We start from the raw sequence: 25,329 nt of genomic DNA, 5'->3' as shown, positions 1-25,329 counted from the left end.
CAGGATTGAAAACAATGCAGGGAGGCTGCTCTGAATTCCTCCAGATCTCTGGATGATGCCTTGATATCTGTCCCCGGGCTGGTTATATTCACCAATCAATGTCACAAACGCAGCCACCAACCCCAAGCTTTTCTGTGGCTGAGGGACAGACCACCCCTCCTCCCAGTCTGTTAACAAACGATGGGGTACTAGCAAATGGAGGGGCACTCTTAGCACAAGTGTGGGTTGATCAATGAATGCATGTTATGATTCCGAGAGCAACTCTCCATTTCTTTAGCAGCCATCAAACTGGTCCAAACATTTAAAATGGTAAGATTTACTTGAGTAAGATTTACTTGATTTACAAGATTTACTTGATTATGATCTTTGCATCACCTTACTGTCCGAGAGCCAGCCTCTAAATGCCCTGGCTTTGCACATTCTGGGGCCTAAGGGCCAGACCATCAGTAGAGGTCAGGGGTACCCAGTGAGTCCCTGGCAGTCTTCTGAGATCTCCACAGCTGGAACCCACTTCTCCTTGAGGCCTCTAAAATTCCTATGAATAACGAGGGTTCTATTAAAATAACATGTCCCCTAGAATTCCGGTTGTGATTATTACTCTTGCTTTCAGCAAATCCACAAAGAAGAAAAGTGAGTCTGTATATGGTCTGTCATCTCTTCAGGCTGGGATCTGCTGAGATGTTTGTCTTCCCCGTTGATTTTCCATGGTCAGTCTTCTACTTGTGACTGTAAGGCTTTTCCAGTGCTGTTTGCTTATTTCCTTTCCCTCCGGGCCCCTAGGACTGTGGGAAACCAGAGGGGCTGTGTATGGCACCCTCCCATGACCCCACTAGCCTTGGCTGCCCTGGGGTACACAAGGAGATGCGAGGCTGCTCAGTCCCCATTGTCTGTCTATCCTCACCTCAGTGCCACTACTGCAGGGCCTTTGGCAACTCTGCCGACCAGCTCTTTGCTTTCTGGCCGTTTTCCTGTCCTTAGCTCTTGGATTCTTTAAATCTAACTGATATTTCTGTCATTTCATCCTTCCCTGGGCCCCTTTTGTGTGATAGTGGGGAGCCTAGGTTTGGACAGACCCAGGGCCCCTTCTCAGAAACACATACTTGCCTTTAACTACTTTGTTCCCCTCAAACCCTCCACTTCACCTCAATTTAGCACACTTTGAACAATCAGTGGTTTGGGAGGCAACCAGTCCCGCCTGATGGCATAATTTCCCAAATCTTTTTGAACTATAATTCCATCTGAGCTTTTAAAATTTTAAAGACAAGAATTAGATTCTTTGGTTCTGCTCTGTCATCATTTCCCTGAGGGCAGGGAGTATATAATTCCCTGGCTCCTGCTGCCTAAACTGGGTGAAAGGGTCATAGGTCACAGAAAAATGGCAGAAATGAGCAGATATCAACATATAAAAGAATAAGATAAAGACAGAAACACTCTGCAGCACTCAATCGCCTTTCACCATGCATAAAGGTTTACTGAAGGTACATAGATTCATTTCTCATCTTTCCCAGATGGGAGCAATGCTCCCTGTTTGAACTGCCAACAATCAATCATGAAAATGTGGATGTTTTGTCTGCCTGTTTAATAATTGAAGACAACAGTATACTTTAGTTAAAAAGCTTCTTCATTAAAAGGAATGTAACTTATCTCCTCTTCCCTCTTTCTTTGATGATGGTATCACCCACCCACTTTCCTCCATTATGTGCTTTGGACTTGAAATCTAAAAGAGATTGTCATTTCCTTTTCTGCAACATTTTCTATTGGGTTATAAATATATAATGATCCAAGTGCAGAGGTCTTCTCTAATGACTGGTCTATGCTGAGTTTATTCTTTATAAATATGCTATAAATAACTGGATGTCCTTAAAAATAATATCAGCAAAGTTATTATAAATCAAAACACCCCAAACCTTGGGCATGCACAGCTTGGAAGTTACCACAGTATCTTGGGCCAAGTTTATTAATAATTTCCAAAGTTTCAACTGAGATGTCTTCTTCAAAGAGGTACGAAGGGCCCAGACACCATGTTAATGATGACTTTTGTTTCTAAACTCGAAGGGTAGCAGTATATCCATAAACATCACAAATGAGAATGGATCCTTTGAAAGGAATGGTCCTGGTAAGGCCTGGATATACAACATCTGTTAAAATAAAAAGACTGGCAGGGTCAGGGGGAGGGGGGAGGAGGACATGGGAGGTGTTTAATCAAATAAATACAAAAAATTAAAAAATTTTAAAAAGAATAAGAGAATGTGTGAACCACCTGCCAAGCACTGTGTGAAATGCTTTAAAAGCATTATTTCATTTAATCCTCTTGCCAACCCTTTAAGGTAGGAATGAGGAAACTAAGACTATGAGAGATTAAATAAACATGACTATGTGACTGTAAGGGTCCCATTCATGTAGGTCCAAGCTCATTCACTTGCCAAATACTTACCAAGCACCTGCTATCTGTCAGGCAATTTTCTAGGTGCTGGGGCTATAGTTATGAGAAGACATCTACTCTCAATTTGCTTCTTTTCTAGTGGAAGAGAAAGATAAAAAGCAAACAAATGTATAATCTATAATACAATGCTAACTAATGATAAAAACTAAGTAAGAATGAGAAAAATAAAAGAGGCTGAGATGATAGTACCAGAAGTCTGGAGTGGAGGATAAATTATATGAGCTGTCAGGGAAGTAGTATTAGAAAGGACTCAAAAAGAAGCAAGGCAGTAAGTCATGAGAAGTAAGTAATGGTCTCCAGTGGTGGTTTTGACTTGCATTTCTCTAATGACTAATGATGCTAAGCACATACGGGAATCCTAACACCTAATGTGATGGTGTTAAAAGGTGGAGTCTTAGAAGGTGATTAAGTCATGAGGGTGGAGCCTTCATGGATGAGACTAGTGTTCTTACAAAAGAGATCCCCCAGAGCTCCCTAGCCCCTTCCAGCCAGTGAGTACACAGTAAGAAGTCAGCAGTCTGCAACCCCAAAGAGGATCCTCTCCCACCTAAGCCGGCACCTTGATCTTGGACTTCGCAGCCTCCAGAACTGTGAAAAAATAATTTCTGTTGTCTATATGCTATCTGCTCTGTGGTATTTTGTTATAGCAGCTCAAATAGATTAAGACAGTGGCCATCTGCAAGCCAAGGAGCGAGGCCTTAGGAAAAACCAGAACTGCAGACACTTCGATTTTGGATTTCTAGCCTCCAGAACTGTGGAAAAAAATTTTTAAACACTTACTGTTTAAGTCATCCATTCTGTGGTATTTTGTTATAACTGCCTAGCCGACTAACCTAGCCTCCCAGAAGGAAATGATGGTGTGTCCACTGCTACCTCTGCATTTGTAACAGGGAATACAAATAGACAGCTTCTATTTACAGCTACTGACAAACAGGGAAACCAGGCACACCCCCCATCTTTCCTTGGCTACTATGTTTAGTCTCGAAGAATCTTAGATGAGCCCAGGTGCATGCAAGTATGGGGGAGAAGTGGCTATCTCTAGGACTGGTGTTGCAAGCTTTGAGCAAATCTCACTTCTTTCTCCAAACTAGACATTTTAAATGTAGGTAAGATTACAATAATTGTAAATTTAGTCTTGAAATTTTAATTTAGTGCTAAAATTGTAATTTTAAGTCTTGAAAGAGAAAATTAATCAGAAGAGGACAATAAGGCAGATATTTTAGTGGAGAAAGGGTGTATTCATGAGTGTCGTATCTAAATGAATGAGTTTGGGGCTGTGTTAGGCTGGTTGTTTTCTACAGGAGCCTTCTGTGAGTTTGCAGCCCTAGCTGGCTGACCAGAGCAACCTCCTTGTCCACTTCTCAGCCTCATTGAGTTTGATGAATTGTTGTCTCCCAGTGAGTCCCTATAGGTTGGGTGAAGGAGAGAAGGTTATTACTTAGGGGTACTTTATTCATTTAGAGGGCTTAGGAAATGGGGATAGAGTTTAATTAGCTTCAGTCCAATTGTATCTCATTTGTCAATTCTTAGAAGAAAGGGTTATGGTTGCCTAAAGAAAATTTTGCTTTTTCTTTTCAGTTCTGTCCCTGCGTGCCAAAAGTAAGACAGCATCCCTCAATCCGTAGATTACTTTCTGGATGAATTGAAAAGAGTAGCTGCAATATCCGCTTCATCTAAATCTGTTTTTTAGAAAATGGGATTGCAACCCTGAGCTCCGCGTTGAGATGTCAGGAATACTTACAGATTACAGGACAGTCTTAGCAGCACTGGACTGAGCGCCAGTGGTTTCACCCTTACGCCTCTGTATTCTGGAGCTTATACGAACCTTTTCCCAAATATCTGGAGTTCATTAGACGATACGATTCTTCAGCAAATTTTTTTTGCCAAGCACGTTCGAGGCGTCACTCTTTTCCAACCAAAACATTCTGAAAGTTCCAGTATTTCTGAGGAGCTTTTTGGTGTGTTTAGCCCGGAGCTGAGCTGTGTGCACTCGGCTGCAGTTTTTGCAGCCCTATCCTACTGAAGCTCGCAGGCTATCTCCTAGACACAAGTGATGCCCCTGAAACAAGTACAAAATGGTACAAGACAGCATATGATCAAGTGTTAAAATGTGCTCAAGGAACATCTCGCCTGACCCAAAGCAGTAATGTGAAAAGACTAAAGGAAGGACACAGCGGTCCCTGTGCCACCCATCCTCTGGGCGCCGAGGCGTGGTCAGGACTGCGCGGCTGGGTCCAAGGCCGCCGGGCGCGGACGCGGGCGGGCGGGGCGGGGCAGGGAAGGGCCGGCGTGATCTCTCCCCGGGCTGCGCCCTCGCCGGGTAGCTGCCTCTTTAAGAATCCCAGCCGCAGACCCGACCGGCTGGCGCTCACGTGACTCTGCTCCGCGCAATCGCTCGCGGAAGCGGTCCAGCTTCTGAGAGCGGTGTGGGGTCTCCGAGAGCCCCGCCGGGCGGGCAGGCCGGAGCGGGCCCAGTGGGCGGCCCGCAGCCAGTTGCGGGGATGGTGCGGTTGTACAACCTGCACCCGTTCGGGTCGCAGCAGGTGGTGCCCTGCAAGCTGGAGCCCGAGCGGTTCTGCGGTGGAGGACGCGATGCGCTGTTCGTGGCGGCGGGCTGCAAGGTGGAGGCGTTCGCCGTCTCGGGCCAGGAGCTGTGCCAGCAGAGGTGCGCCTTTTCCACGCTGGGCAGGGTGCTGCGCCTGGCCTACAGTGAGGCCGGTGAGTAGCAGCGGTGTCAGGGGGCGCGTGGGCCCGGGTTTGGGGCCTCCTTCCTAGAGCGAGCGACGCCGACACCTCTGGGTGGGAAAGGGACTTCGTGCTTGCCCTATGGTCTCGCCCGGTCAGGCGGCTGACGGAAGGTAAGGTGAGCTGAGCTGTGCGGTTGTGGTGGCAACCACAGGTGGGAGCCTGCTTCTGGTGGGCGGGGGACGCTGATTGTTCCCCCTCTTCTGGAGCACTTGCCGGAAAGGCCCTTGATTGGGGGGGGGGCTGGATTCCACTCAACCCAGACACTTAACCAGACCAAATAAACGTTTTTTTAGTATAGAAAACGACACACACAAAAGTAGAGAATAGTCTCCTGAATCTCCCAGGTTCCCATCTTCAACAATTACGACAACTCATAGTCCCTTTAAATCTATACTTTTATCCATTTCCTACAGATTTTTGACCCACATTATATGCTGATTTTTAAATCTCTATGAAGTAGAACTCGGGTCTTAGACCCCTTTCCCCCTAAACAGAGTAACAGCATCCACTAGTCTTTTTTTTTTTCACCAGAAATGTGAAACAGTACCTAGGGATACTGTGTGGGTGTATCCTTATTTTAGAAAAACCCAACATTTAAAAATAGGTACGTCTTCAGGTTACAGAAGGATTCACCATAGGAGTCTCTTAACTAATAATACACGTGAAATTTGAGTCCAGCTTTTCAAGAGGGGTGTAAAGGTGTAAATTGCAGCATTTAAGGTGGAAAAGCCTGTAGCTGAGTACTTACTAATAAAAGTGGAGAGCGTGAACCTGGGGGATTTGAGATCTCTGTCTAATCTTTACTCTGTTTGCAACTGGTCGGGTGTGAGTTTATGGAAATGTTTGGGTCTCAGTTTCAGTTTGTTGTTGTTGTTGTTGTTGTTGTTTTAAAGTAAACTGAATACTAGATCAGTGATTTCCAGACATTGGAATTCTGTGGATCAGCACAAAAAAATAGGGCTGTCATACACAGTATCTGTTCATTTTACCAAGTAAAACTATATATTAAAAAAAATGAAAAGCCATACTATTCACTGACACCATTATTTATAAAAAGAAAAACAGCCCCAAACATTGGATGTTGTTGCTTTATGAACAACTTACTGTGCTGTTATTATTTTATCTTTTTGACTAGTGAAGACATCAACAGGGGCCAGCAGGTCCACAGACCTGTGTGAAAGCCACTTACTAGATCTGTAAGTTCTCCTTCAGCATGAGATTCTGATTTTGGTATTTATTATGGTATCATTCTCCTAATCATTTCACAATATTGGTAGTTCTCCCCACTGACTTTTTAGACCTAAGAGTCCTGTTCTTCAAGAGCTGTATTGAGTGGTAAACTCACCAGTTGCAACATTAGTATGTTTACATGATTTGCCGCATTCTTCCTAACAGACATTTAATCTAGAATTAGAAGTGGCAGGCTTTATGTAAACCTCTAGCTTTCTTGCCTGTTGGTAGTGGTGATTCCGGGGAATCCTTGAATGCCACTACTTGTGTATAAGAATCGCCTGGGGAGCTTTTAAAAGTACTGATTCCTGGGCCTGACAGCCTCAGAGAGTGTCAGTTTTCCCCGGGGTGTGGCCCAGCATTGTCTCCTGTTTGGTCGAGATTGAGAATCACTGACCTAGAGCCATACTGGCTGCTGTACGCAGCCCAGTAGCGTGGTACTGAAGCCTTGAAAAACAAAGATGGTTTTGTAATTCAGTTGGCTGTCTTAGAGTTCAGGAGTCATGTGGGTATGGCATTAGTCATATAGCTCAAGGGTAACTTTCAGTCCTGGAGACAGCTTCTATCAAGCCACTGGTAGCAACTCTTAACTATGCTGATACCCAGATAACACATCTTCCACTTCTCAGTTTTTTTCCTTTGGGTCTCTTTCCACCCTCTCACAGTCACATGGACATGGAGATTCCTGCTGTGAGCCCAGTGTCTCCCCTACCTTTTGCACCTCATTAAAAAAAAAGAAAAATTTTATATCAGCAATTTATATTTACTGTAAATGCTTTGCAGTTCTCTTACCGAAGCAGAAAACATTTTCAGTTTTTTTTCTTTTAAATCTTTAATTAGCAGGGTATCAGTCTCCTTTTATAAAATTTGGGGGAGTTAGGGAGAAAGTGGTAGAAATTTTGAAGGATTGGGGTTTCTAACATCCTCATCAATAATGGAAACTTAATTTAGGTTTTGTGTGTGAAGGGAGGAAGGGGAGACATGGGAACTCCTTGCTCTGGAGGGAGAGAGACCTGGTGGCCAGGGCTGAGTGCTTTGTGGGGAACTCTGGTGTTGGACACTTGTTTATAAAGGGGTGTCTGCAGGTGGTGGGGCAGGGAGGACGAGACCACGTGGCCCCCATCACCAGTCGTTTAGAACAAGTGTATTAAAAAGCCCATCTTTCTGTTTTCTCCCTCCAAGCCCTACCCTCCCTAAACTTTTCTAAAGTTACAAAGCAGTTTGCTGCATCATATGCTATTTCTGCCTTCTAATATCAATTTTGTCATAGGAGTGCAGCCTTTTCCGAAGTCTGCTATTAGTGTTAACCAGGTTTATGATCTTTCTATATAAAAGGAAAAGTTTACTTATTTTTTTTTTAAATCAATGACTCACAGCTTAAGGGTAAATATAAGAATAATTTTATAATATATAATATTAATTTTAATTAATATAATAATAATTTTCAGGTTTACTTAATGAAGACAGAAGCTGTTATAAAATAAGTAAAATAAAGCCCTGGGCACATAATGTTTTAAAAAGGTTGATTCCTTTCTTTTATAAAGGGTTATAAGCTCCACAGAATCCTCTAGACTTATACCTCCTTTCTAACATTTTTTGTTTTCCTTTCTAACATTTTGAGAGACAGCATTATTGGGGAGTGAGCATTGACCTTTGAGCTAACCACATCCAGGTTTAAGTCCCAGCTCCATCATTTATTGGCTGTGTTGCCTTATGCAAATTACTTAGCTTATCTGAGCCTCAGATTTGTGATCTGTAAAATGGAGAAGGGAATAATGTCCTGAAGGGCTGTTGTGAGGATTAACTGAAAAAAATGCTAATCTAAAGCTCTTCTTGGTCATTTGGCTTGTTAGGTGGACATACTTAGCAAGTTCTAGTTCATCCTTTGTAAAGTTATTAATTTGAAAACATATAGGACAGCATAGTTCCTATCTACAGTTTGCAAATTATATATAAACAGTTGATGTATAGAGTTTACCAGTGAAATAGGCATGTATTTATAGATGCATGAATAAAAAGCTTTTATTATAACTAAAGAAATATTCTTAGTTTTTTAAATTTTTTAATGGAGGCACTGGGGATTGAACCCAGGACCTTGTATGTGCTAAGCACACACTTTACCACTGGGCTATTCCCTACCCCAAATATTCTTAGTTTCAAAATTCACTTAGTAAATTGAATATGATACTGAAGTACTGACATCAAAAGAAAAAAATTAGAAAAAGTGGATATCATCAAAATTAAAAACTTTTCTTCATCAAAGGACACTATCAACAGATTGAAAAGGCAACCCATAGAATGGGAGGAAATATTTGCAAAGCACATACCTGGTAAGGGTTTAAAATCTAGAATATATAAAGAGCTCCTTTAACTCAACAAAAAAACCCAATTCAAAAATGGGCAAAGGACTTGAATAGACATTTCTCTAAATGGCCAACAAGCACATGAAAAGATGATCAACATCACTAATCATCATGGAAGTGCAAGTCAAAACCACAATGAGGTACAACTTCATGACCTGTTAAGATGGCTATTATCAAAACAAATAGAAAATAACAAGTGTTGGTGAGGATGTAGAGAAATTGGAACCCTTGTACATTTGCTGGTGGGAGTGTAAAATAATAGAGCTGCTATAGAAAACAATATGGAGGTGCCTCAAAAAATTAAACATAGAATTGCCATATGATCCAGCAATTTCAATTCTGGGCATATACACAATAACTGAAAGCAGGGACTTGTGTAGATGTTTATACACTAATGTTCTTAGCATTTTTCACTAGAGTCAAGAGGTGGAAGCAACCCAAGTGTTCATCAACAGATGAACAGATAAACAAAATGTGTTTTATACATACAATAGAATAATATTCAGCCTTAAAAAGGAATGCAATTCTGACACATGCTACGACAAAATGAACCTTGAAGACATTATGCTAAGTGAAATAAACGTGACACAAAAGGGCAAATATTGAATGATTCATTTTATATGAGGGTACCTGAATAGTCAAATTCATAGAGATAGAAAGGTAGTTGCCAAAGTCTATTTTCATGAGACACTACTATAATTTATGGCAGTGTTCAGTCCTAGTTTCTACTTTCATTCTTAAAGCATTCAGTTTTGCTTTCAATTTTGTGTACCTTAGTTCTGAGTTGGATCTGCAGATGTGTACAGATAGTTCATATTTATGTATTGTACATAATCATGCAGCATTGATGCTATGTTGTATTATGTAAATAATGAAAGCCATGTAGAGAGGGTGGGGATGGTTGCACAACAGTGTGAATGTACTTCATGCCATTGAATTGTACACTTAAAAATGGTAAAAATGGTAAATTTTTTATTATATGTATTTTACCACAACCAAAAAACTTTTTCTAAATGTATTTACTGAGGGAATTCAAGGAAGATGGAGGCCACATAGCATCTTTTGCCCCCAACCCCATGAAACTGCTTCTCTGGAAGTTTCTGCTTCCACCTCTTGACTAGTGAAAAATGCTATGAACATTAGAGTGAACAAGTGTATGGAACCTGCAGGATATACCTTGGCATTCCACCAGGATCTCTGTGGACAGGACAGATGCAGGCTCTGCCTCTGTGGCATCAAAGGAACCAGCAACAGGAGAAGTTTTGCCTCTCCTGAGGGCTGGCTCCTTCTGGAGGAGGAGGAAGGAGACACTCAGGAGGCTGGCAGAAAGGGGCTGCCCCCGCTTGCATGCTGCCTCTGTAAAAGGGAAGTTAGCGTGCTAACAGCAGCACTTCAATTTCAGTTCACTGGAAAAGGGCTTGTTTACCTAATAATGTTTAAGCATATAGTAGGCTCTCTGTTTGGAAGAACCTCGACTTATACCTCCCTCACCCACAAAATTCTGGAGAGTAAGAATTTTAATTAAAAAACACTAAAATAGAATGTGTAAGGGTGTGTTTATGTCATTTGGAGGACAGAAGAGACAGTTTTAAGCATGTTAGGAAACTCAGAAGCCAAGAAGGAAAAGATACATATATGGCTACATGAAAATTGTATGGTAAGAGACATCATGTAAAGTCAGACAATAGCCAAGTCAAAAGTCAAACGTTAGACTACCAAAAATGATTTGCTATTCATGGCCAACAGAGGATTAATATCGCTCTTACCCAGAGAGCTGCTATTTCTTTATAAGAAAAACAAATCAGTGTAATAGAGTGGATAACTTGCAGAACAGAAATTATACGTGGCTGAATAAACACAGGATAAGATGGCCAGCTTTATAAGTGGTCTGAAGAACATAAATTATAATAACCATGAGAGTGCCTGTTTCTTCCATCACATCGAGTCAGTGCTACTGAGGATGTGGGGAAGCAGTCCCATTCAAGCAGTGCTGGTGACGACCTGTGATAGTAATCTGGAAATATCTATTACAATTCAGAATATGCCTGCCGTTTGGCCCGGTACTCTCACTTTGGGGAATCTATGTCATTGAAACTAACCTCCAGTAAATAAATATATAGGTATAGGCCTGTTTATTACTGCATGAAGTATAGTGGCCAAAAAACTGGAAATGCTTGAATGTAGTATATCAACAGGGGAATTGTTGACTCAATTATGACATACATATACATACAGGATTATTTTGTGGATATTGAAAAGGATGTTAGATATCCATGTATCTAACCTGAAGGGAAAGCTATATTGGTAATCTTTTGGTAGTACACTGGTAATTTTTAAAAGCTGCAGATTGTTAAATATATTTAGTATGCTTCCATTTTGGTAAAAACAAAAACAAAATGACAAGCTGCCACTCTTTGATCTATGTTTATCTGAAAGAAAGGTTTAGAAGGACACAGAGCGGGCTGTATGTGTTAACACTGTCTCCTTATGGGTCGGACTCCTCATGCTTTTCATTTTGTATCTCTATCACTTTGACTTCTCACAACAGAAAGTAATTACAGAATTACTTAGTAATTTTTAAAAAATTAATGAAATCAACAACTAAGGGAAAATTAGCTTGGATTTAAATTTTATTTAATATGTACAGCTTTATCCTATTTCTCAGAATTGACGTGAAGATATGACTTTTGTGGGAAGCAGAGGTGTTGTAGTGTAAGTTCTGCTAACCTCTTCAGAGCTTCTTAATTTATACTTAATTTTAACATCATGCCAATACTAAAGTCTGTATGTCAGGAGAGCTTTGTTGGAGCTGTACATTCAGAGCTATAGTAACACTTAGAGTTACTATAAGGAATAAAATATAAAATTTCTCTGTAAGCTGCGTGAATCGTTAATGGGTTAGCTTAAGACATTAAAATGAGGAGAGATTATATTTCAGATCCTAAATGCCTAATGTCAGTTAAAAATACACACAAGATCTTGTTACTTAGAGTTTTGTTCTAGTCGATCTTTAGTTTAACCATTCACATTAAGATTCATTAATAGTTCCTTTTCATGGTGCAGGGTAAGTGGTTGTTTCTAATTACAGATTCTAAGTATAATCTTATTTCCTTCTCAGGAGACTATTTGGTAGCAATTGAAGAGAAAAACAAAGCTACGTTTCTACGTGCTTATGTGAACTGGAGAAGTAAAAGGACTGAAAACTCCCGAGTGTGTATCCGAATGGTTGGACATAACGTGGAGGCACCCTTCAGTGAAACCTTCAGGGACCAGATGTCTATTTTGGAGATGCCGCTTTCTGAGACCCCCTTGTGCATTTCCTGTTGCCCTGTGAAAGGAGACCTTCTTGTTGGCTGCACAAATAAGTTAGTCTTATTTAGTTTGAAGTATCAGGTGATTAATGAAGAATTCTCAGTATTGGACTTCGAACGTTCCTTAATTATACACACTGACAGTATCACTCCTGTTGAAATTTCTTTTTGTGTTGGATATGTTGCTGTCATGTCAGACTTAGAAGTCTTAATCCTAAAACTGGAATCAGACCCCAAAAATGGAGAGAGTGTTACCCACCACCCACGGAAGACCAACAATCCAATGAAACAGGCAGAAGGTAAATAATGAATTTAGCTTACTTCCTTGTTTTAGGTGAAAACTCTACTCTGAAAGGCTCTAGTTTGTGTATTGCCCAGCCACATTATTTATAGATTTAGTTATTCCTAATACATGGGATTTGGATTTATGATCTTGTTGCCCAGATCTTATTCTGTAGCACGTAAATGTATTTCAGCATCTACTTATCATTAGAAATAGTGAACCAGCTGCTGCTAGATGAGGAATTTCTAGTCCCAGTCCTCATCTTTACTAGCTGAATGACCTTAGGTTAGGAATACCAACTCTGAGTTTATTTCCTCGTGTAAAACGGGGATGATGATAATACCCTGTTGTACTTTATCGATTGTGAGGAATAAATGAGTAACTGCTAAGGCTTTTCAGAACCATAGTGCCTTATAAATATGTGAGATGTATGTGTGTATAAATATGTGAGATGTATGTGTGTATAAATAAATAAAATTTCTATATGTCTATTTAATTGGTGGGAGGATGTGAAATCTAATTTGTGCTCAAGTAGTACTTAGAGTTAATTAAATAATTTCCTTCAATTTTATTTTTTAAGGCATCAGTGATGAAACTTTGCAGCTTGAGCCGGATGATTTTGTTATCTGCCAGAAGCCCATGGAACTTCTTGGTGAAAAAAGTGAACAGTCTGGAGTATCTGTTACATTGGAATTGACAGGATTAGCTGATGAAAAAATAAAATATTTCCACGTTCAGCACCTGCTTTATAGGTATTAGAAAGCTTTTTATTCACTAGGATTTAATATGTATTAATTAATGTGCTTATAAGTACATGAAAATTAGATTTCTCCCTCCCTCTCTTTTTAAACTCACAGACGTTTTGCTCCTGATATTTCGTCCTATGTCTTGTCCGATGACATCAAGTTGCATTCACTTCAGCTGCTGCCCATTTACCAAACAGGTCAGTGTGACAGTGCTGCAGTGCAGTGGGGTGAAAGGCTCCGGCCTGGGAGGGCAGACCGATGTGAGTAGTAGGTTAGGTTCTTCTCCTGAGTCTCCCTGTGGTCTTGGGTAGGTTCTTAGCGAATAACTGAGCACTAGAAAGGGAAGTCGTGACTGCTCGGAGAAGCCATGCCGAGGACCTGACTGACAAAACCCATTTCCCTTTTTGCAATAGTCACTGGGCCCCAAAAGGGGAATTGGAGCTGTATTATAGCTGAGGTTCGGTTGGGTTCCAGCTGGGCTTTTGGCAGAGCTTCTTACGATGATCTTGTGAGCAACGTGGGAAAATGTGTACTGAATGGAAATCCATTTAGAGCAGTGGTTTTCAACCTTGCTGCACATTGGCCTTACTTGGATGCTTTAAAAATACCGATGCCCCGTCTCTTCATGCTGGAGGTTCTGACTTAATTGGTCAATATGATCGGCCACCAAGATTAAGAATCACTATTGAGTTTTGTTCTTAACATCTTAAGGTGATACCTAGGGAGAGATATAAATATTACTCTGATTAAATGTGTGTATAACCTTCATTTATTTTTTTCTTTCTTTTAGTCAACATGTATCACGTACCTGCTCTGTTGGGTATTGTGCTGACCACTAGGGAACCAATGATGAGCAAAAGTAGGCCAAGTCCTTGCACACATGGCGCTTACTGTCTCTCAGGGGGAGGCAGACGTGAATGGAATAATCCCAAAAAGGAGTGTATATTTACACACTGACAGGGGTGGTCTGTGAGAAAAGACCCTGGCCTTGAGAGCCTGAAAGGAAGGATCCTGACCTCGCTAAGAGGTCGGGGCAGGCTTCCTGAGAAAGAGGATCTGCAGAGTGAATGGGGGCTGATCTGGGGATACGGCTGGTGCAGAGGAAGCAGCAAAGATGCCGAGGAGGCAGCTTGTTTGAGGAACCGAGAGAAGCAAGGGAGAGGAGTTGTAACGAGGCTGGAGACCAGACAGGGCCCACAACCACATTAGAGGGTTAATGCTTTATCCAGTGGCTTCCCACAGCACCCAGAATCCCAAATCTTTTCCATGGCCAGCATGACCCTGACTCTGGGCTTATTTTGTCCCACTTGCCTTGCTTACGATTCTCCATCCATGTGGCTTTTCTTTGTTCCTCAGATATGCCAAGTGCACTTGTCTAAGACCTGTTATTAACTCTTCTCATGCCAAGAACGTACCTCCCTCCGATCTTGCACAACTGGTGCCTTCAGTCATTCAACTCATGGCTCAAATACCACCTCACCACTGAGGACTTCTCAGTTTAAACTATTCCCTCTCCACATACTGCAGTTTGTTTAGTCTCTGTCCTAATCCCCTTCACTAGAATGAATGCTGTTACTTTGTCTCATGCTCTGTTGTATCCCCAGAACCTGGAGGAGTGACACTTAGTAGGCACCTGATGGATGTTTTAAGGATATTAGGGACAAATGAGGGCATAGGTAGTGCAATGTGAGCTGAGCCCTGATGGATGAGTAAAACTTTTAGAAGATGGAGATTTTGGTCCAGCACTTGGAACGTGTAAAGTCATCACGTGTGTTTGGCGATGAGCGAGCACTTCTGTCTGACAAGCGCAAAGATGTGTGTGGAAAGAAGAGGCAGTAAAAACTGGACCAGTTGCTTTGGGCCAATTGTGGAAAGTGCAGAATGGGACCTTCTTCTGTGGGTGTCCTTGAAGAGTATCAGTCAGAGCTGTATGTTATTAAAAAAACTTTGCTTACGAAAAATTTCAAACACACAGACGTAGAAAATATAGTACAGTGTCCCCCATGTTCCTACCACACAGCATCAGCAGTGTTGCCTCATGACCACCCCTGCCCCATGCCAGATTATTTTGATGCAAATCCCAGAGTTATTATTGCCATTTTACCCATTAATGTTTCAACATGTGTTTCTAAAAGAAAATAATTATTTTATTTAAACCCAGAATACCATGTCACATTTTTTTAAATGTCTTGATATCATCAAATATCCAGTCAGTTCAGATTTCTCCAATTATCTGCAAGTTTTTTTCTCTAATCTGTTTTGTTTGAATCAGATTCCAAGTAAGGTTTATACATTGCAATTGGTTCCTGTGTCTTTTATGTCTCTTTTAATAGGTAGGATCTGCCTTCCTCTCTCTTTCTCTTTTCTTTGCAATTTAGTTAGCAAGAAACTGGACTATTAATGTGGAATTTGCCACAGTCTGAATTTTGCTGCCTGACTCCCTGCAGTGTCATTTAACATGTTCCTGTGTCTGCTGTATTTCCCTGTCATCTAAAGCTGCACTGTTCAGGATGGTAGTCATTTGTCACAAGTTGCTGCTGAGCACTTTGAGATGTGACTAGTCTAAATGGAGATATACTATAAATATAAAATTCACACTAGACCTTAAAGATTTAGTACGGCAAAAAAAAAAAGTCTCGTTAATTTTTTTTATTGCTGGTTGAAATGATAACATTTTGGATATGTTAGATTAATACAACATATTTTTTAAATTTTGCCTGCTTTTTACTTTATAAAAAGTGGTTACTAGAAAACTCTATATTACGTATGTGGCTCACATATTTCTATTGACAGTGCTGATCTAGATAGGTTTTATCAGATAATGAGATGATGATGGTCATGTTTTTGTTTTTTTTTGGTAACACAAGTAGTGTTGAGTTCTTTCAGAACGTTGGCTCTTTTTGTGATGTTAAGAAACATTGATAATTGTTACTTACATCTGTTAACGTATTAGAAGTTTCAAAATGTTCTACTTATATCACTCCATTTTCATTTCTTACTGGCATTCTTCTATAAAGAGCAGCTTCCCCTAAGCAGCTCTTCAGTTACCCGTTTATAGACTTTTTTTTTGCATAGAAGTCAAAACACTGATGCCCTTTATTTACTGATTTCATGGCTTTTTTTTTTTTTTCCACGTTTTTCTCATGCAGGTTCTCTTACTTCCGATAGGAAAAATTCATCTCAGGAAAAAGAGTTGCTGAGTCTCTTTTGTTTCTTCTCATTACCTCATGTGGGCTATCTGTACATGATTGTCAAATCTGTTGAATTAATGTCAGTCTACCAATATCCTGAGAGGTCTCAGCAGGCGGTGCTCACACCACAGTTTTTACATGTCATCACAAGGTATGTTCCAGTCACTTGCTAGTCTTTGAGTCACTTATTTTTCTGTAAATTCTTGAGGTACCTTCTAAATCTTTAAATGAGAATTATGTGAATCAGTGTGTAGTGCTGTAAATTAATGATATGCATCTTTTTTTTTTTTTAATGGCCCATACCTGCTTTTTCAATGTCAGAGATTCAGATTCTGGTTTTGCCTTTGTTTTATTTTCTTAGACTGGATGGAAATCTTTCTAAGGAAGTATAAGATTCTTCTGAGGGAAAATTTTCATAGGAAATTCTAATGAAAGTCAGTGAGGCCAGTTGGGGCATCTCTTTAGATTTCTTTTTAGATTTCCTCCTGTATGCATTGAGTTACTTCATGATGGGTTAGAACTGTGAAGAGGTTAGAAAGACCACTGATTCCCCCCTCTGAGTAGCGCAGATGGGGAAGGAGTCCAGAGGCTGGGATTGGTCAAGGTCATGTGGCTAATTGGTAGCCGATGTCTTCCGAGTTGCCTTACCCTAGTAAGCTGGCATGTGAACTGGGTTCCTAAGTGGGACTCTAATCTCATTTCCTTTTATCTCAGCAGTAAATGATGCTTGTGGTTTTATTTCCTGTTTTTTGAGTTTCAAGTACGTGCAAGGCGCTGCATTGAGCCCTCTGGCCAGCCAACCATGAATAAGGCACAACATCTGCTTTCTGAAGCAACAACACAAGAGAGGGCTGGAGACACATACAAGGGCCACAGACACTGGGAGATTTGTGAAAAATGTCTTAAGACTTTGTGAAAGTGGCGTAGGCTATGGGAGGAGGGAAATTACTTCTGGCTGAGTCACAGAGGAAAGTTTTTTGTGTTTGAACTGAGGCCTGAAAGCTAGTTAGAATTTGACAGATTGGAAGAGAAGGGCATTACAGCTAGAGGGAAAACTAAACAAAGCTATGTCCAGGTTTGCAGGAGCATCCAGTATAAACTGCATAGGACAGTGATTTTTTTTCTTCAACTGAGTGGTAGTATCAGAATCTCCAGCAGGTGCTGAAGTATACTTCACAGAGCACAGGACCCACCTGGAGATTCTGACGCCCACTCCCAGTCGGGGTGCTCCCCTCTCTTCCCGCTCTTTGGTGTAGGGAAAAATGCTATTGTGTGTTTCTTAACCGAACAGTGTGGAGGTAACTAGTCTTTTCAATTTCCAAAGTGTTGTATAGTGATGTTCTTTATTACATATAAAGGAGCTATGTTTCAACATAGAGAAGTGTGGCAAATAATGCTTGAGAGAGAGCTCAGGGCTTTGGAAATTAAACTAAAGATTTGTTTAAGGTTTTAACCAAAGAAAGTGATGTGATGAGAGCCCTGCTTTAGGAAAACGAATGTTGGCCAATATGGAGGATGGTTTGAACATAGATTATAAGTTATTGGGATGGTTCAGTAAGAGTAGTGAGTGGGCAGGGCAGTAGCAGTGACTAGAGAAGGAAGCGGGGATGGGAGAGGCTTCAACAAGAGAATTATAAAACTTGGCGTCTGATGGGATAACAGGAATGATATAGGGTCCTGAAAATATAGTATTATGAGGACTTAAAGGGACTTAAAATATGTGGGTTTTGCCTGTTTCCAGGTAGGAAATTATTGAAGCTTTTCTTAACATCAGCACCGAGAGATACTTTGGTATCATTAACCTAACTATAGAAGCATTAGACATTAGAAGAGTAGTTGTTATATATGAATTCAGATTCTTAATAAGAATCCCACCCCTCTATTTTAAACTCTATATTGTTGAATGCATTTTAACATATTTTTTATTTTACCCAATAGATACATATTTTAGAAATATCTTGATCCATAAATTTGTCTTGAAAATTTTCTTAAAGAGTGGCGTATTTATAGACCCTAAAAAAAAAGGCAATAGAGTTTTTTTTTAAAGAACTTCCTAACTAGAAGAGTAGCTCAGACCCCCTTGGAGCAGTTTTTCACGTACATAACTGGTTCCCACCTCACCCCTACCAAATCATAATCTCCAGAGTTCATATAAAATCATGAGAAATGTTATCCTTATAAATACTCAAAAATGAGAAAGCATCCCACAGTCTTCCTTCTCAGAGTGCATCGTGTCACAAATTGGTCTATATTCATCCAACTATTTTTTTTTAAAGAATACATGTACTACTATGATTTGTTTTTCACAGAAGTGGATCATATGATGTCCACTGTTCAGTACCTTGCTGCTTCACTTAGCAGCAGATCCTGGACGTCTTTCCAAGCCAATGCACTTCAGTTTACTCCATTCTTTGCTTATACTGCTGCTAAGTATTCCAGCAGTAGCCAACAGCTGGATTATTGTTGGTGGAGCTGAGTCAGAGGACCCAGCCTTTTTATCTCTAGAACCTAAAGGTCATTCATTCATCTTTGTGGTCATAGCTACTCTGACCTGTCATTCTGGACCCTGCAGGTGCTTTTTATGGTCCCCACTATCACAGAGTCCCTTCTGTTTATTTTACTTCCTGAGGGTCCTAACTCTCTACTCTAGATTTGTAAGCAATGGTGCTACCATCCCAGCTGTTGTCATGACTCCAGAGGTCATGTCCTAGAACAATGCGGACATGGACAGAGACCCCCGTGGGCTGAGGCTGAAGTTGAAGCCCTAATAAACAGATGGATAGTCCTGTGCAGGGTCTTGCAACATTGAAAATGTCAGAATGCCTCTCTTGTTAAAGAAGTATTTTTTTCTATTTGAAGATCATTGTTAGGTTTGCTTTAGTCTTTCATTTGTTTTTTAATGTCAATGGAGTTCATTTTTACTTCTCTCCCTGTCTAATTTGTTTTAAAAATCATTCCTGGGAACCCATGACGAGATAGGTTTTGTAGCTAAGTTAACCATTGACGGTTTTTAATGTCAATCTTGGAGTGCTGACTTATCTACTAGTCTCCAGGTGTCTATTGGAGCACTTACTGTGGGGTCCCCAGGTTGTTTTACTGTGCAGAAGCAGCCTGGGCTTGTGGAAAAAGCTAGAGGAGGGTGAGGAGTGAGGAGACCTGGGGTCTAATTTGGCTCCACTCTGCAGAGAGGATTTGGACCAGTCATGTACCTTGCAGGCCCTAATCTTTACAGCAAGCTGCTGGACTAGGTAATTCTAAGGATTCCTTCAGACAGTCTCTGATTTCCCCTTCTACCATTGGATTTGGGTTTGTGTAATCTAAGCGTGTTGCCAGCATAATCCAGGCTCCATTTCATCCTAAAATGAGTGGGATAGAGATAATAATAATCAGGAAACTTGGGTTCTAATCTTGGCTTTGATTGTCACCTGTCTGTACTTTGGGATCCTGGGGGAATCGTTTTGTCTATAAAATGAGGGTGTTGACCCAGATTCATGGTTCTTAACTAGGAGTGTACCTCACAGCCACACATGAAGCTTTGTGGAATATACTTATCTAGATTCAGCCCCTGGAGATTATGATTTGGTAGGGGTGAGGTGGGGACCAGTTATGTATGTGAAAAACTGCTCCAAGGGGGTCTGAGCTGCTCTTCTAGTTAAGCAGTATGACTTGTCAGCATTTGATAAGTACTTGGGTCGTCCCCCAGCCCCGCCGTCGCTCTGTTCTCCTGTGAAATCCCCCCAGCTATGGGCACGTTGGTTACTGGCCTCCGCTTTGCTCAGTGGCCTCTCTCCTCTTCCTCAGTAACAACCTGCAGTGTTTCACGGTGCGGTGCAGCGCGGCAGCCGCTCGCGAGGAGGACCCCTATGTGGACACCACCCTGAAGGTTAGAACTGGCTTAGGGCAGCGCAGCCTTAAGTCGAAACAGAACCTGTGAATGCTTGCAAATTTCCTCATTGGATCTAAGCTTGGCAATCATTAAAGTCTTGTTTGTTCAGTTAGAATCTTTGGATGTAAAATAGTAAGCATTTTGTGATTCATGGTTTAGATAACAGTTTTTAAGATTCCTGGGAAAACATTTCACCCACAATTTAGGTATAGTGCATAGTTTTACAGTTTGGTGAAGAAAATGTATAGTGTTTAACTTCAGAGCACTTCACAACTATAGTATACTACAATTTTATTCTCTTTTAATGGAAATATTGGTGGCAAGTGTATAGAGCTGTTAACAAAACAGTACAGAAATCAGTTTATTCAAGAGCACAAAATTGAATAGAGTGTATTAAAATGATTTATTTACACTATTGTCAGATACGCCTATAATTCTTTTGTCATTTTAAAGACTTCAACAACTTTCTGTATTTCCGTAGTTTTGATCTAGTGTTAATGGATCTGCTGGATCTGTAACCCTCATTTTTAATGAGAAGTAATATGCTTAGTTTCTGAAAAGCTCTTGACCACAAAAATAGACTGAGGCAATTTTATGCTGAAATTCTCTGTTATGACCTTGAATTTCTCAGAAATACACTGATGATTTGCATCCTGTTCATCATGTGCAATTTTACCTCTGAAGCATAGGCTATTTGAGTGGATGTTTGTTATGAACATACATGCTTCAGGGAACCCCCAAATTATGATGGCCTATATTTCACAAGTTAGTTTATGTCCATCTGGCAGCTGGAATGCCTTTTTCTGGAAAAACATGTGTTCAGTGATGATGGTTACATTAACAAGCCAGACCCTGTTTAGTGCTCACTGTGTCTGATCACTGTTGCCCAAATCGTGGTATGTAATAGCGTTTTATCGTGATCTGAGTTCTCTCTCTTGCTGTGGCCTGCCTGTAACTTTCTGCTGCTGACCAGGCTTACAGCCCACCACTTACCTTCAGCCGCTTGAGAGAAGAGACCAGAATCACAGCCCTCTCGTGCCTTTCTGTCTGTGTTTAACACACATACACACATAGCCTTTTCAAGAGATTATTTTAAAAATAAGGATGACGTCCCTAGTTAAAATGGAAAGGTGGCAGATTCCTTGTCTCTCGCTTCTTCCCCTCCACCCCATCTTGCCTTGTTTTTTGTTTTAAACCTCAGGGAGACATAGGCTTGTCAAGGTAGTGATGGTGGAGTGAGGGGTGCAGAACAGATTGAGGTAGGATCAGTCTGCATTTGAAAATAAATCATAATTCCAGGTCTTCTCAGAGACTCATAAAAACAGAAGGAAGGAAGAGAAGAAGGGAGACAAGAGGAGAGACAAGAGCTGGTGAGGGACGCTGCTTTTGTGGCCTGTCCTCCTGAAGGCAGCAGAGCGGAGGACAGGGGTGGTTACACCTCCTGGCCCCCCCTTCCCTGAGGCACCACCGTTCTGAAGTCCTAGATGCCCCTGAATGAGCAGGCTGTCACTTTACTCCCTTGCTGACTCAGGCTTGGGAGCTGTGGTGTCTGAGAAAGATTTCACAACCTCAGAGACAGGTTCAAAGGGCATGTGGTCTTTATTTCCCTTTCCTCTGAGATTCTGCCTCAGCGTACCCAAGGCCACATTAACCATTCTCTTAGGAATGAAAAAATAAACAGGTGTTTCCCCCAAGCACTTAGTATAAAGGGGACGATGAAAATGACCTCAGAATCCAAAAGGCATTAATGGAGGAGGTGGGGAGGCCTCGCCACATCATTTTGTGAGTCCCAGAAAGAGCTCTTCCATGATCTTTCTTATCCATTCTACTTGAATGAATGGTTCCTGATAAGGACAGGAGCCTGGCTCCTGGTCCAGGGTTTCCTCCGGGTTACCTGACACACCCCAGCCTGTCAGCCATTCTAGGTAGTGTTCATACCTACAGAGCTAATAAGGGCCATCTGAACACGCAAGCATTTCTATCGTACACACCCATCCACTAGGAAACATTTTATATGCAGTGGAATATCCTTTTATAGTGTCTGATTTTGCCTAGAAGCCCCATTTGGACGTACCCTGAGCCAGTCTGCTGTTGGTGGGGAATCCTCTGGGTGGCAGGTAACCAGCGCCCGGCTGGGCTCCTGGAGCTGCTCTGGAGGGCACGTGCGGGAGTTCCCACGGCTGTGAGGGGCCTCCGGAGCACCGGCTGTCTGCATTTATCAAGTCAGCAAGTGCTGAGTAGCTTTGTCAGACACACATGAAATAGTTAGTTATATGTTTAGATAGGGTAACCTCCTTGCTCTGATGAGAATAGAAATTTGGATTGCTTTTGGCAGGGGAGTGGGGGGAGGAGGTTGGGGGGAAAGGAGAAATTGTATCAAATACATTAGCTTTTGGAGATCAGAGTTCATGTACTTTATTTCTTGGCTTAATTTGTGTTTGTTTGTTTTTTCACTAGGCTTGCCCACCTGTCAGTCTGGATGTCTGTGCTTTAAGAATACAGCTTTTCATAGGCTTGAAAGCCATCTGTCACTTTAAAAACCACGTCATACTTTTGACCAAGGCAGACCCTGAAAGCATTCCAGAGAGAAGAGAGTCACCCAAGAGGCTTCTGTAAGCATCCCCTCACCCCCTCAGACATTCCCGCCAGAGCTTCTGGAATGAATTATTTACTGGTATATTTTGCATACATCTTAGCTTATCTTCTTCTAAATCAAAACTTGGAGTGATCAGATGGCTTTTCTATGGTGTTCTTTTTACAGAGTAAGAAAAGGTTCTAATGATCTCTATCATGTCTTTTATAGTTGACTTTGAACTTTTAGAAAGAAATGAATTGTAAAGTAGTTTCAATAAAAATCTGTGGTATTTTAGATAAGAAGTTGAAGGACGTGTTTTTTTGTGTAATTAATGAGTAAGGCAGAGCCTTTTATTCTAATCCAAACTACAAGACTCTTTATTATTTTTCTTCTTTGATCTTCCAGTGGTTACATTTTTATCCAAAAATTATTTTCTGGTATTTCAATTCAAAAGAAATTAGGAATGCATTTCTTACCTTAAAGCACCTTCATAGTGTATAGATATGTGTTAATCTACCTTAAAATTGCATTTTAGTAATGCTAATTTCCGGTTGACTCTTTGGTTTTCTGCTTTCATATTGTTTGGAATAGAATGCTTAATTCCAGCTATGCTAATTACACTTCTGTTTGATGTTTTCTGTACTGTGAATTTAGTGGTAGGGAATGCAATCTAATATGAACATCCTCTGTGAAAAATTTTATCAGGAAAGAAATCTGTTTTAGGGGAAGAGTATATTTCAAGTCGAACATCGGTTTTAATTTTTAACATAAGTTTCTTCTTTTTCAAATTATTTGTGCCTGTGCTTTGTTCCACCAACAGGAATAACCAGGTTGACTTGGGTAACTGGTCATTTAGAGTGTGCACTAAGTGGTCTGAGACTGACTGATCCTGAAAGCTCTCTGGCGAGAGGAAAAACAACTTGTAATCTCGCACATTTGACATCTTAAAAAGTATTGTATTTTTCTAAATGATTAAAAAAATTCTAATTTATTTGAAACTTCATTTGGTCAAAGGTCTACATTTTTAGAAGATTGTATACTACAGAAAATGCATCACATAGTGAAAGCAAGAGATGAGATGATGCTTTAAGCAGACTTAGAGTTCTGTCTTCTGCATTTTGCCAGCAGCCATGAGTCTTTTGCTTGTTGCTCTGTTGGGCTTCTGGTTTGATCTGTAGTATAGGGCATGCTGGACTCAGGAAGGCCCCATGCTGGACAGAGCTTGGGCACAGGGACTTTCACAGCCAAGTTTCTCTTCCTTCTGAGAAGTCTTGCCTGTTCTGTGAGCTTACTGCCCATTTAAGAATACTTAAAGAATGTATTGGAAGTGATTGATTGATCAGTCCATGACAGTATAGTATATTAAATGCTATAAGCCTACAGAGTATTGTGAACTGATGTTCTGTAAAAAATCTACTGTGTAGCCATCAAAGAAAATATTAAATGAAAATGATATCATAGTTATAATATTTTAGGTAACTGATACTTACCATTTAAAATTGCCATTTATTGATAATATGTCTTACCCTACAATTCCTGTGCTCTGTTTTGCTTTTAGTTCTAGAAAAGGGACCAGTGTTAACCTCAAAGCACCTCCTGTAGCTGAGGCTGGGTGGAATTTGTATATTGTGAATACGATCTCACCAGTGCAACTGTACAAAGAAATGGTACTCCTTTCAGACTTCTAATTCTTATTTGTAGAAGTTTAGAGTCTAATTGATGACTGGAAATTGATTCTAATGATCGTACATTCAGAATGCCACAGCCAGCCGGCTTCCAGGCTCTGTCTGACAGAGGTGTGCGTATCTTCACCTTCTTATTTTCACAGCTTCTGACCTTTGAGGAGCCAGGAGAAATTCCCTTCACTAAAATAAAACTCCCTTATTCATACCTACTCTCCTATGAGAATTGATTAGCCAGTCTAAATATAAATAGCCTTTGACTGTTACTTTGAATTCTAGCAAAGAGAACCATGAAATGGAGCTGAAAGAAATCTTAGATCATATGTCCCCGTCTCACTCTTCTTTGAAGTATCAGCAGATGGTCCTGGGGCACTGCAGCATTGTCCCATGGGCATCCTTACTCCTTTTCCCAGAGTGACAACTGCCTGCTTAACCCTGACAATTTTTATAAACTCTTTATTTTGAAATAATTTCAAACCTACAGAAAAATTGCAAAAATCAGAATAGTAAAAATAAAACCTATATATTCCCCACACAGATTGACCCATAGTCAACATTATACCCCTTTTGCTTCTCTCACTCTCTTTTTTTTTAAATTTTAATTTAATTTTTTTATTTAATGGAGGTACTCGGGATTGAACCCAGGACCTTGTGCATGCTAAGTACACACTACCACTGAGCTACACCCTCCCCCCACCTCTTTTTTCACTCTTGCACTTTCCAAATGTGCGCACACAAACACGTTTTTTTCCCTGACCTGTTGGAAGGTAAATTGCATAATTGCCTAATGCCTCTAAATACTTCAGTACATGTTTCCCAAGAATTAGGATATTTGCTTACAGAACCACAGTGCAGTCATATGCTTCAGAGA

The 25,329-nt window shown here is 40.8% G+C and overlaps 1 protein-coding gene across 5 annotated transcripts in view; it reads left to right on the top strand.

Moving 5' to 3' along the window:
- Positions 1–4,778: 4,778 nt before the first annotated feature.
- The window catches only part of HPS3 (HPS3 biogenesis of lysosomal organelles complex 2 subunit 1), a 35,823-nt gene continuing 15,272 nt past the window's right edge, over positions 4,779–25,329 (top strand). For 2 of the 5 annotated variants that reach the window (XR_012509051.1, XR_012509052.1), the window contains exons 1-8: positions 4,779–5,161; positions 11,903–12,394; positions 12,959–13,130; positions 13,236–13,321; positions 16,274–16,466; positions 20,117–20,198; positions 22,659–22,813; positions 24,335–24,443. Coding sequence is in view for 2 of the 5 variants with exons in the window: in XM_010970404.3 (XP_010968706.2) it covers positions 4,945–5,161; positions 11,903–12,394; positions 12,959–13,130; positions 13,236–13,321; positions 16,274–16,466; positions 20,117–20,198; positions 22,659–22,813; positions 24,335–24,443 (1,506 nt within the window). In the remaining 3 variants the exon portion in view is untranslated. The remainder of the gene's footprint in view (positions 5,162–11,902; positions 12,395–12,958; positions 13,131–13,235; positions 13,322–16,273; positions 16,467–20,116; positions 20,199–22,658; positions 22,814–24,334; positions 24,444–25,329) is intronic. The other 3 variants (XR_012509050.1, XM_010970404.3, XM_074369784.1) reach the window with 3 other exon arrangements.

This window comes from Camelus bactrianus, chromosome 1 (assembly GCF_048773025.1).
Source record: "Camelus bactrianus isolate YW-2024 breed Bactrian camel chromosome 1, ASM4877302v1, whole genome shotgun sequence".
Classification (NCBI taxonomy): Eukaryota; Metazoa; Chordata; class Mammalia; order Artiodactyla; family Camelidae; genus Camelus; species Camelus bactrianus.
This window is presented reverse-complemented; position numbering and strand designations above follow the sequence as displayed.